Source organism: Delphinus delphis, chromosome 1, assembly GCF_949987515.2.
Source record: "Delphinus delphis chromosome 1, mDelDel1.2, whole genome shotgun sequence".
NCBI classification, from domain to species: Eukaryota; Metazoa; Chordata; class Mammalia; order Artiodactyla; family Delphinidae; genus Delphinus; species Delphinus delphis.
The window spans coordinates 104,365,694-104,378,403 of NC_082683.1; the positions used below are offsets into that span (position 1 = coordinate 104,365,694).

General features: G+C 44.9%; 1 protein-coding gene across 1 annotated transcript in view; it reads right to left on the reverse strand.

Annotated features, from left to right (window-relative positions):
• Window positions 1-302: 302 nt before the first annotated feature.
• Window positions 303-12,710, reverse strand: part of TBX15 (T-box transcription factor 15) — a 101,672-nt gene continuing 89,264 nt past the window's right edge. The window contains exons 7-8 of the mRNA XM_060007088.1: window positions 10,771-10,868; window positions 303-1,490 (exon numbers count right to left, since the gene is read on the reverse strand). Of these exons, the coding sequence (XP_059863071.1) occupies window positions 706-1,490; window positions 10,771-10,868 (883 nt within the window). The 3' untranslated portion in view covers window positions 303-705. The remainder of the gene's footprint in view (window positions 1,491-10,770; window positions 10,869-12,710) is intronic.

Genomic DNA, 12,710 nt, shown 5'->3' on the forward strand with positions numbered 1-12,710 from the left:
TTCAAAAGCAATCTTTCTCAGGAAGCCCGGTCCAGTTGTAGTACTGATGTCTTTCCACCCTCACTGACCGGAAGGGGTTCCAGGATACACGGTTCATTCCAGAAACAGGGTAAGCTGCAGAGGAGCAACGCTGGCAGCTACTGCTGGCCCAGTCCATCTACTGTTGTACCTAGACACATTTTTGGTGAAAGCACCCATGCTGGGCTTCCCTCCACAGAGTTCACCCAGTTCCGAGTCCGTGTGCATGTATGTTTGTGTATGGATGAGTTTGTGTATGAATATATATGTATGTGTGTATGCATGTATGCACATATGATGTGTGTATGTATGTATGTATAGACCTGTATTCGTGTGTGGGTAATTTTCATGACTGCTACATGCTAGCATCTCCCTTAACATTATTATAAAATGATTATTCAGTTTCTTCAAAGGCCACTCTGGGGAGACGATGCTTTATAAAACTAAGATTTGGGAAGGCAAGAGAATGGCCACTGAGTTAGAGATGATTCCACCACAAGTATCCTTCAGTGGCTTAAATGTCTCTTGTTCTTGGGTATGTGCTTTCCTCCTCCAGTAAAAAAATAATAATAATAATAATACACAGTTCCTGTTTTTCAAAGGCATTGGGCTCCCAAAGAGAAGGATCTGCCCATGGAGACTCTGGGGCCTTGGCTGCTGTAGGCTCGGTGGTGCTAGGACTGGCCACTAGACCATGTGAACGGACATCTGGGAGGAGGAGCCTGGGACGGCCCCATACTGCCGGCCATCACAGGTGTTAGTCGCCTGCTGATTATTGGCTGAGGGGCTAATCATGTGCATGCCATGCTCCATCCCTGTAGGCAGGTACTGCCTCTCTCCAAAGGCCCCATTGGAAGGAGAAGAACAGAGTAAAGTGCTTTGAGAGGTGCTCAGTTTTTCTGGGCTTGCAGCTAGCCTTGGGGAAGTGGGGAAATTGTATCCATATAGATTATAAGGGTTGTGGAGAGAGAAGGCATTGTAGGAGCTCTGCTGCATGTGGCTGCCCCCAAACATGTGTGGTGATGAGGAGCTGGACGCTGCATTGCCTGCCTGCATGACATACTGAAACTGGGAAGTGGGGAAGGACCCCAGCTGGCCACCGTAGGCTTCCATCTTGCTGTTGCTAGGCAACGAGGAAGGAGTAGGTATTCCTGAGATCAGGGATGGAGTCCTCTGGGGCATGAAGGTTTCGGAGGGCTGAGGGGCTGAAGCAGTGCCACTCTGGAGCCTGTTGTAGCCACTGTCACTCAGCCCTGGGTAGCTCTGCAAGGCGGCCATGTTGCTTCGGGCACATGGTGGGTAATCAGAGAGGTTTAGGTTACACAGCTGGCTCTCTCGGCAGCCCACGTTGAAAGTGTTGGGGGCCAGATGAAATGTTGGAGGAGAACAGGATGGAGATAAAAGATGAGAAGAAGCTGAAGGGGATGGTGTCCCAGTGCTGGAGGTGGTTGGGGAAGTGCCTGTGCTGCCTCCTGAAAAATAAAACATAAATACCGTTGAGACATGAGACTCACCTGAAGGGCTTGTTAAAACACAGATCGCTGATTCTACCCCAGAGTTTCGAATTCTGTAGGTCTGGGACAGGGCCCGAGAATCTGCAACAAGTTCTCAGATGATACTGAGGCTGCTGGTCCAAGGACCACTCTTTGGCTAGAGGATGTCCAGGTCCCTTTTATCTCCTAAAATACCTGAATTTGTATTTGAGAGAGTTGTTCTAATAACCTGGGGATATTAAAACTGGGTTGGTGGCCGATGCACCAACAGACAAAGGGCCAGTTTAACCCAGTCTACTTCAAATGTGTTCTCAGGTAACTTAAGAAGGTCAAAAATGACCTTCCCAAGCCTCCCCTTTACTGGGCTGGGGAGCAGCAGTGCTGCACCCACTTCCTGTCTCATCTACTGGAAGGTGAAGGCAGTGGTGAGTGTCAGGGTTACTGGACCTTTCCTGTGAATTCCAGAATGGGCAGCTACTTTGTCTTCCATAGGGAGTCTCCCATGATGGAATTTCTCTTATCAGGGCAAGGTTGGGACTTGCCCAGAATTGACGAGCGCTGTGATTCTCAAGGAGCATCTTGTCCTTTAGGTCACCCACAACTCATGCAGGGGGTCCTAGAACATGAGCTGCTATACAAGGGGAAAGGAACTTTTAAGTAGAAGGGAGCAGGAATAAGGTTTTTAACAGTGAGAAAAAATGTGAATAAAATCATCAGGATTCCAGAAATATAGGGATACAAAGAAACCATCCACAGTGTACCAGGGAGGAAGGTCCAGGTGTGCAAGCTGAGAGGCAGATATCTCAAAGAGAAACCCAAAGCTAATTTTTAGCACAGGAAAAAAAAACCAAAAAGCCTTAGCCTACCTCCACAGATATCGTAGCAGTTTTGGCTGTAGAAATACAAATTTAGCTCTTGTTAATGGTTTTTTTCAGAGTTAAAGTTTTCACAAAGCCCAACCAATATCATCTCTTGCTTGGTCAAAAGAATTTCCCCAATGAACTTCCAAGGTAGAACTGGATTTAGATCTAAACAGCTCCTGATTTCAGAATCATTTCAGGAAATTCTCCTTCTCTGTTTCTTGTCTATATCTTAAATTCCCTTAAGAGAAGTAAAAAGATTTTTATTGCACAAATTGAGATATGGCCAACATTGTAAATGCCGTTGGAGAAGTAAGGCAGCACTGACCATGGAAGGAAGGGCATCAAGCCTGATTCTAGGTTCTCTGGCCTCCAGCCAGCTCCTGACCACAGGCAAGGCAGGCCACGTCTTAAATCTCCTCATCTGTGAAACAAGGGCTCCAACTGATAGGATTCAGTTTCTGTCCTTCTCAGAGTTTATGTCTGATTAATTTCCGCTAAAGTGTGAATGGCCAGTAACAAGTACTTTCCGAGGAATCATTTAAGCACGAGGAAGTTCTTGAAGGGGAAAGCTAAGAAGGATGATGGAAAACACACTTCTTGTTTTTGTACCACTGAACAGCCTAGCCTACGGTGACTTAACGCGAAGCTCAGGGGTTCATTTGCTGCCAGCGTGGGGCTCCTCTCTGAGGCGTCCTCCACATTTTCTCCCTCTTCCACCCTAAATGCCAGGCACTTCAGTGAAATAAGTGCTACGGCACAAATAGAGAAACTCAACTCCAGCTGTAAAGAGATTTGTGTTTTATGGGATGTGTATCTAGTCTCCTCTCTTTGAAAGTCCGTCCTTGCCCTCCCAGATCTGGTGTTTATGTGGTCCTGGAGGAGACCCCCTGTTCAGCACGCTGTACCGTCCCGTGATAGGTATGCTCCATCAGGCCCGAGCCCTAGCCCTGCAGCAGGAAGTGCAAGATGGAGCAGATGACTTTTTACAACCCTAAATGGTTTTCTCGGATGGCCCAAGATGGAACGAATGGTACTGATTTAAGGCCTCAATTGGTTTCACTAGAAAAAAATAAGACGGGAACTATTAACAAGTTACAGGGATTTCTGCTGAGCAGATGAGAGGCACATGTTAAAAAGTTTGTAGTCAGCTTGCTTTGGCTTTCAAATGACACTCACTGGAAATGAGACTTGGTAGCCTGCTGAGCTTCAGGGGGAGAGAGTGCCCATACGAGCTAGTGTTTGAAGAGGGAGAGCAAGCCTGCCCAGGAGAAGGTCACATGGCTTCCATTCCCTTTGAAGAAGTGCTCTTGTGCACGTAAAATACTCAGTACAGATAACAGCCGTTTTTCAAAGTCCACACAGAGAGAGAAACTATGGCACTCGTTTATGCAGAGAAGCAAACCGAGATACTGAGAAGTCTTTACTCTCTTACGATCTAACAGCTTGTCAGCTGTTAAACAAGATTGGGCGTGCCGGCCAAGTGCTAAATAAGCAGAAGGAGGCAGGCTGCCCTCCCTGTGCATTTCAACACAGCTGCGTAGAGGCCTCTCGTCCTAGAAGAGCCAGGGCCGAGCGGGAGGCCAGGCCACTCTGATACAGAGGGGTCAGAGCTGCCTCTCAAAGGAAAGCAGGCCTCCCTTTCCTGCGTGGCCTTCTCTTCTTTCCCTTATTCCCCTCTGTGCTCACTGGGTCCGGAAGGCTCTACGAGTCTGGATTTAAACTTCATTAAATGGATGAATGTGGACTACAGAGTCAGACAAGCCCAGTACTAATCCCAGCTGTCTTACTGATACGGAACCTTAGCAAGTGAGCCTCTCCAAATAAATGGAATTTTGAATATTGACCTTGTAAGTATGTATTGAGAATCAGATGAAATAATACAGATTACAAAGCGCACACGGGCATAAAAATGTGTTTCCTTTTCTTTTCTCTTCTATCAGTGAAGAAGAAGTGAAGGAAGGGGAAAGGCATCTTAGGGCATTTGGGTCCTAATGGGGATGGCTGTGGGGTGTTGGCCTCTGTCCATGGAGACGAGCATCTCAGCCTCTCCACACTCTGGGCAGCATCATGTCACAGCCAACTGCCTGGATGTAACAGGCTACAGGAGCCTTCAGAACTGTGAATGATGGAGAACTGGACACCCACCGGGCCCATATCCCCAAGGCTAATCCAACTCTGTTTCCTCTCCAAACTATCGGCCCCTGCCCCCTCACTCCCCACCTGGGATGGAAATCAGATGCCCCATGTCTCCATCTCTTCTCAGATCAGATCAAGCAAAGTGGAACTGAACACAGACAGGTAGGTTGGTGTCTTCCCCACTCTCCTCAGAGGTCTTAATCCACATCTGAGAGGTGACTAAAATGTAATGCTCTAAGTAGCTGAAAACTCTCCAGCCTCTCAGGACCCATCCCCCACCACCGCACTTCCCTGCATCCTATTTTACCCATGGCCCAAAGTGAGAAGGTACCCGAAATTCGTACTCAACATTAACTTGCTCCAATATCCAAAGCTAACAGTCAAAATGACCAAAAAGAATACGTGTTTAGCAGCGATTCCATACAAGGGCAATAACCTAGAATAGACTTGTGTACCATGAAGACAAATTAAATGTGACCATGAAAATCCTGAATACCAAACCTGCTGACTTTTGCATCTTTAGATTGATCACTTCCAGACTGTAACATGGAGGCTTTCACGTACAGTTCCCTTTTGGGTTTATGTTGTTGTGCTTTCCGCCCCCTCACCAAAAAAAAAAAAAAAAAAATCGAAACACAGTGAAACACAACCCCATCTGGGCTAGCGAAGAATAAATCTCCGTGTAATTGCTCGGTGCCACGAACCGCACTCTTCTGTCATAGAACTTGATGGCATCTGTCCCTGAGGAGTGCTGATTCACTGTGTGTCCTTGAGTAGCCTTCTTCAAGGCTTTCAAACAGGTAAGAGGTGATACGTCAGCACCCTATGGACCGATCCCAGGGAATAAACCCAGAGGCCATAAAGTTTCATGATCAGAACCCAGTTCATCCCAACTAAGGAATTCCCCTTCGTTGAAATAAGTGCCCTTCTCAAAATGCAAATGTGAAACATTATAGTGCTAATGGGAATTGCGTGCTTTCAATCCTAGAAAGATTCCTAGTGCATCCTTCTCCGTAAAATTTAAAGATATGCATAGATCCAAACCTCTTCCCTTTAGAATAGCTTTTAATATATTCACCCATTCTCATTGTTCACATTGGTTCTCTGGGTTCTGAGTCTCTCTGCTTTTTCAATGGCCCTATTTCACACCTATCACATTCCCTAGGTGGAATACCCCCCACTTTTTCACTTTCCATTAACTTGCTTGTTTTCTCTGCTACTTGTTTTACTGCCTTTCCTGCTGCGGTTTACATCTGTTGTTATTGTCATTTAGAACTAATCTGCCTCTCTCCTGGCAACAGTACCATTTTCCCACTGAGAGACACCCCCTTTCCCACTCTTACCCCTTCACCTGTACCTCCAGGGAAGGCACGTGACGCACGCCTGGACAATCTAAGCATCCCCACACCCTGCCACAGTACTTAATTCAATGGTATCCCAATTAGAGTCAGTGAGGCTCAGTGAGATTGTGCTGGAAATCTTGAGAGAGAGGCACATGACCCTTGACGTCCGATTTAAGCCTAAAAAGATGCAGGTGCCAGGGATGCTGGTAGCTATGTCACCACCCTGGGGAGCCCGAGAATGAAGTCAGGTGAGAGATGATAATGGCTTGGAGTGGGGTGGTAGCAAGGGAGACTAGAGACGTGGGCAGAATCAAGAACCTGGTAAAGGTTGGATATGGTGCGTAAGGTGGGAGGCAATCGTCTAAGGTGATTAAGGGATAGTGGCGTCCTTCCCCCAGGAGAGGGCGCCAAGTCTGTGAGGTAAATCATGGACTCCATTTTGGATGCATTGAGCATAAGGGACTTCGGGCCCAAATAGAATATGTAACCAATAACCATTTGCTTTAATAGACTGAATTGAGATACTCTCCCCTCCTTGTCAAGACCTCCTCACAGGCATTATTCCTTGTCTCAGGGATAAACGAGATCAGCATAAGTTGGCTACCTTTGAAACATTATAATGATCACACAGTAGTTCAAAGACTCCATTCCCAATCTTTTTACTACTATGAATTTGCTCAGTATTTGCTATCTTTCACTGACCAGCCTCTAATTAACACAAATCAAACTGATGAAAATCCCAACACCAACAGAGACCTTCATGATCCTAATTTTTAACTGCCTGACAAACATTAAAAGATGCAAAGGTGTTGAAATCTAGTGACGTCTACCACCAGTTGAGAAGGGAGGCCTTCTGTAAATGGCAGGTCTCCTTCTATCCACAGATGGAGACGTATGATCCGCTTTGGTGTTCTGGTCCAGGATGGCTCCTTTTCTCACAACAGTTGTCAGATCACTTGGAGATGCCACCCACAAAAACTCTCTCAGTTTTGGTTATGCAAATAGCTCCATTGTATGTACATATATATATATATATATATATCATCAGAACAACCTCACAGCAACATCAGGATATCATCAGAACAGCAGGATTGAACTTGGCTCTTATTTCTTTTTACGTCTTCGTCTGTGTCACCTCACTCCACTTCTGCCAACATAACTTACTTGTTTAGCTCATTTTGTCCTGCCACAAGTAGTGTTCAGGAAAAAGCCATTCCTGAAATATAATTCCTATCTCCAGACTCTCCGACAGTATAAACTCCTTGCTGATTCTAAATGAAGATGTCTGAAAATAAAACCATACCCTTGACTTCATAAAAATGAAATATGGACCTACTATTTAGAGTTCACAGTCAAGTTGCTGACACTAAGCCATCAATTGGATGAGTGAGCTAATTGTGTGTGTGTGTGTGTGTGTGTGTGTGTGTTAAGTAAAAAGGAAGAAGGTGTGGTGGAAAGGAAAGTGCCCAGTAAGGCAGGAGATCCACTTTGGAGTTCTCAACTTAGTTCTGTCACCACTTAACTGCAGACATGTTACTAGGCTGCTCTACGCCTCAGTTTACTTTTGTGTTAAAGGCAGAGGATAATGAATCCCACGCATTCTTCATCAGAGAAAACAACTTTATAGAGCATCCATTCAATATGTTTTTGAAAATAGAAGGATTTGGACTTTTTTAAAACCATGGCTAATTCACCTAAGCACATTCCTTGAAATTTTATCAACAGATGGGTCTCAATGAAAGAGAAATTACAATGACAGCAAAGGCAAGAGGGGAAAAGCACCCTGAACTTCACTCAAGCAGAATGGCTGATCCAGTGTCCAGTAGCAGTAACAGCACAAAACTGTCCCAAGGCCACGTGTTTGACATCCAGATATTCATGTGCTTGAAGCAATGAGGTAATGTGGACACCTGGGTGGGTTGGTCACTTTGGATCTTCGGTTTGGTGTCAACACTGCCAATACTCTCTTCACCAAAAGGGAGTTACTACAAAATCAGTCTGCCACTGAAGCTTCCACTAGACGCTCACCACTCTTTACGTCTTCTAAGACACAAAACAGTTCAACACAGATGGCTGTGTCTCTTTTCTTCATTTTATGACTGATACTGTCCAGAGGTACTAGAACACTCAGTTTTTAAAGGAAGGGAGAATGCGTATTGTTACTTTTACATCCTTTGCTAACGTCAAGAAACCAAGCCACATATTTTTTAATAATGAGAATCTGGATCAAGTTCAGTGTATAGTTCAAAAATTGTATTCCAATTAAACTATTTAATAGAGTCTTGGCTTTTCCTCTAGCCCCATTTCACCACCATATGTATCCAATAATTCCACACTCATTTCCCCCCATCAGCATAAAAAGGGACTCAGTGAATAAGAGTGACATTTTGGTCTGAGAGTTCAGTGTCTCTTAAACCATTGTTTCCCACATGTCAATAAGAAGTCTTCAGATCAATAAATTTTCAATAGAAGCACCATGAAACCTGCTATGATGTACCCCTTAGCAACGCAGGCTCCCCTGCAGCTTCCCCATGCATGCACCTGCCCAGTGGGTCCACATGCTGGTGAAATGCAGGTAGCCATCCACAACTATCACTCCACATCTGTATCCACGCACATTTCAGGTGGCTGTGCTCCAAGATTTAATCAGATAGTGACCCTGCCTACCTGAGCCACAGTGCCACCAAGTGACCTCATTCATTGTTCATTAAGTACTTCCTGGGTTCTGGGCCCTGGAGTAGATTTTGGGGACACAGCAGTGAACACAATGTCGCCACCAATGCTTGCTCTCAGGAACTGGCAATATCCCTGCCCACCGTCTCGTACCAGCCTCTGTGATACAAACTCCTGCTTAGCTAGAGCTTGGAAAGCCAACACATCAAGCAAAGGCAGATGAGCAAGAAGCCACCTCAGAAATAAATAGGGTCAAGTAAGTGTCTCTGCATGACACGTTTTCATTTATAAAGCATGTTTATATATTAAATATATTAAATGCATTTACAAATGCATATATTGGGGCTTCCCTGGTGGCGCAGTGGTTGAGAGTCCGCCTGCAAATGCAGGGGACATGGGTTCGTGCCCCGGTCCGGGAGGATCCCACATGCCGCGGAGCAGCTGGGCCCGTGAGCCATGGCCGCTGAGCCTGCGCGTCCGGAGCCTGAGCTCTGCAGCGGGAGAGGCCACAACAGTGAGAGGCCCGCGTACCGCAAAAAATAATAATAATAATAAATGCATATATTAAATAAAGCATGTTATATATTAAATTCTTCACAAAAAAGAATCATCCCTCTTTGGGGTGAGGAAATGGACTCAAGAGTAGAAGTAACTCGCCAAGGGTACATAGAGGGTTAGTGGCCATCAAAGACGAAGGCCCAGATTTCCTGACTTCCATAAACCTCTGCCCTCTTAAGGGCCACGAGGGCATCAAAGCCACAGTGACACCCTGAATACATATGGACCCTGCTTCTATGACAGCATTATGAGGAGCAAGTCGCTTCATACGAAGGGCTTCCATTTCTCCTCCCCTTATTAAAAAAAGAGATGGAAATTCTGGATCACTTGCCTCCCCGGATCCCTGTGAAGATGTATGGTCTAATCATGTTTTGAATAATTATTCATCAGAACAGCAATAGTTCCTGTCCCTGGTGCATTTTCTTCTTAGTTACATAAGGGGAATGAAGACAGTGATGATGTTGATGATGACAATGACAGTCAGCATGTACTGAGGGCTTACTATGTTTTTAAATGCATTATCTCATTTAATCCTCACAAGAATTTTATTATATCCTCCCACTATACAGATGAGAAAACTAAATGTGAGAAAGGATGAGGGACTTGGCCAAGGTCACCAAGCTAGGCCAGAACAGTGATAAGAGCCTAACCCAAGTTGCCTCACTCCAGAGCCGCTGCTTTTAATCACCATCTCCATCTTAAAACCCTGAGGGAGTTCAGTAATTTAGGTTACAAAACCTAATTTAGTGTGCAAACTGCTAGAACCTCCCTGAGAAGGGAATATACTATAATGTGCTATCAAGTCCCAGAAGGGGCTCCTACATCACAAAGCCCCAAATTCAAAAACTAGGACTCTATTAATGGCAATCATTTGACAGAACAGAAGGAGCTCCATCTGTAATTTTGATCCCTGTCACTTTGGGGCAAGAGGAGGGTGGAGAGGAAAACTCACAAAGTGTCTGACATTTTGGGAAGCTTTCACTTGGGTACCCAGGTGCATGGGTGCTGTGCCTTGGGAGAGCCAGTGGTTAGACTGAGAAGAGGAGTTGAAATCCGCCCATGAGCCATCTGTACACACGGCCACAGGCTTCCCAACCTGAGCTGCGAGAGAAGGGAGATTAGAAACTGGATGAAAAGCACAAAGCGATGGAAGGAAAAAGTCCACTTCGCCCATGCCCTTGAGATGGGTGTGGCTCCACGTCAGCAAAAAAGGAGAGAGCACAAGTTACAAGATTCAGAGGGGCTTGCGGCAGCTCCCTCCCCACTGTCAGACCTGAGCGACTTATCCCCATTGTCGGGAGCCACGTTGTTTCTCATCTACAAACTAGAATAAGAAAACCGATGAGGCTGCCATGAGTAATAAATGAAATTATTATGAAGATCTCCAAATCCCAAGGGCTACATGAACGCTTAGTGACAGAAATAATCATTTCACCACCATTACGTAACCTTGCTTTTGGGAAGGGAGAGAGAATTTGGGGTGCCAGGTGAAACACTGCCTCTGAAACCTGCTTATTTGCACAAGTGGTGATGCCTTGGTTATTTACGGAGCTACCTAGTTCTCTTCATTCCAGGAGAGTCGGTGTAACTCGTGGCTTGGCTTGGGGCCAGATGTGCTATATTCAGTTCGGCTCCCATTCCCTCCCCAGCGCTGCCTCTAAGCAGAGGCCTTGCCCAGGGCTTTACCTTGCTGCTTCTGCATGGTGGTGAAATCTTCAAAGGTGAGCGTGCGCACAGGGGGTCTCCAGAATGCATAAGTCTCCATGATGGCTTCCAGTCCGGTTCTACACAGAGAAAAGCCAGCAAAGGAAGTTGTAAATAATCCCAAGAAATGCATGGACTTTTAAAAAAAAAATCCTTAAGTGGTTTGTCTGAGAAGCGGTATATGCACAGGCACTGAGAGATACCACCACCAGGGTAAATTAGTCTGGAAGAGCACAGGTACAGATGCCGCTGGATTGCAAGGAAAAGAAGAAATTAACCCAATTCAGATTATCTGCAAGCAAGTCAGAGCTATGACGGAATTTCACTTCAACCTTTCTTCAGAGAAGGTTTGGTCTGCTTGAAAAAAAATGTTAAGTGTGTTAAAGGTCAAGGTCACTGGTAGCATGAATAGAGTTGAGCAGAGAGTAGCACTGACCATTTCTCTAGCACAGGATGATGTGATCATCATTACCACAAAACAATGACACAGCCTGTCCCAGAGTCAACTCCACCACCGGGTATGTGGAGTCCATGAAACTGTCATATTGCTGCGCCTTGAAAGGCTTCTTAAATCCTCTTAAACAGAGACAAGCACCGTAATAGAAATAGGAGAGGTAAGCACTCAAATATACTTGAGTTTCTGCTGCAACAAGAAATACCTACCTGAGGGCACAAAGAGGGTTTGGTCCCAGAAACTAGACCTCAAACAAAAAGACCAATACATTTCTGTAAATGTTTATCTGTATTTCGTAATATAATAACCAAACTGGTCTTTGAGAGTCATGTACTTGGGACTTTAGGAAACATCCAGTATTTTACCAATGTATTACTTTAAGGCTTCTGTTTCATTGACACTAGAAATCCCATTAATTGAACTATGTGCACACTGCCTAATTTATCCTTCAATAAATTCTCTCTATCATATATATGTATATATATATATATGAGATGTTGACGAACAGTGTTTTAACATAATTATCCAGGCTATCTGGATTATCTTAGACATATTCTTGCTGATATTCGGTATCCTCAAAACAGAATATTGGCTGGTGCCTTGTTTGAAGCTTTGGACACAGCTTCTGATTATTGCCTCCTCTTTAAAACTAACTGCTTCACTTCTAGCTAAGTGGAAAGAGGGGAAGTTAGGGTGGAGGAAGGTAGGAGAAGGAGGGTGGAGAAGAGTAGGTGGCATAAGTCCTTTCATTGCAAAGTTGCTGGAAAGTAACATGGTGTCCCTTCCTGGAAAAGACAAGCTTTCCCTCTTGAGATGAAACTTATGCTGCCTGTTCTTCTCCCTAGGTAATACATTTCCAGCATTCTCCTCAGTCTGGCACAGCAAGAATAAAGTGAGAAGCTTTACTTTAAGTGAGAACAAATAGCCCTTCCTTATAAATGACTATAAGGTCCCCTGAGGTTCTTCTGTGATGAGCTGCTGATACACTGATTGGCTCTTTGTGTTGGAAAATTTCCTCTCTGAACTGGCCTTACTTGCACAGTTAACTTTCTAAAGTCTCCCCTGGAATCTTGGAGGCTTTAAATACACCAATGTTGGCAAATTAAACTCTGTATTTTTAGAAGAGGTTGAGAGGAGAGGGTGTTGCATGGTGTTTATTAGCTGTTAATCTGTTAAAAGTAGGAATAGAAGACATTTCCACATAGTCACCCTGCATTAACGCTGAATGCAGTACATGAAACTACTTGTGGGAAGAAAGAGTCCAGGCAATTAGGGAGCTCAGAATAATAAGGGGATAGGCAGATAAAGCCATGCTGAGCCTTGATGGATATAAAAAATAGATAGGCCAGGCTTAGATCTTACTGCCCTGTTTTGGAATGTTGGGGGCTCACCAGAACATCTTAGGATTCCCTTTAATGGCACGGGAGGCTCACTGCAAATGGCAAGCTCTCTATTGTTCCACCTCCTA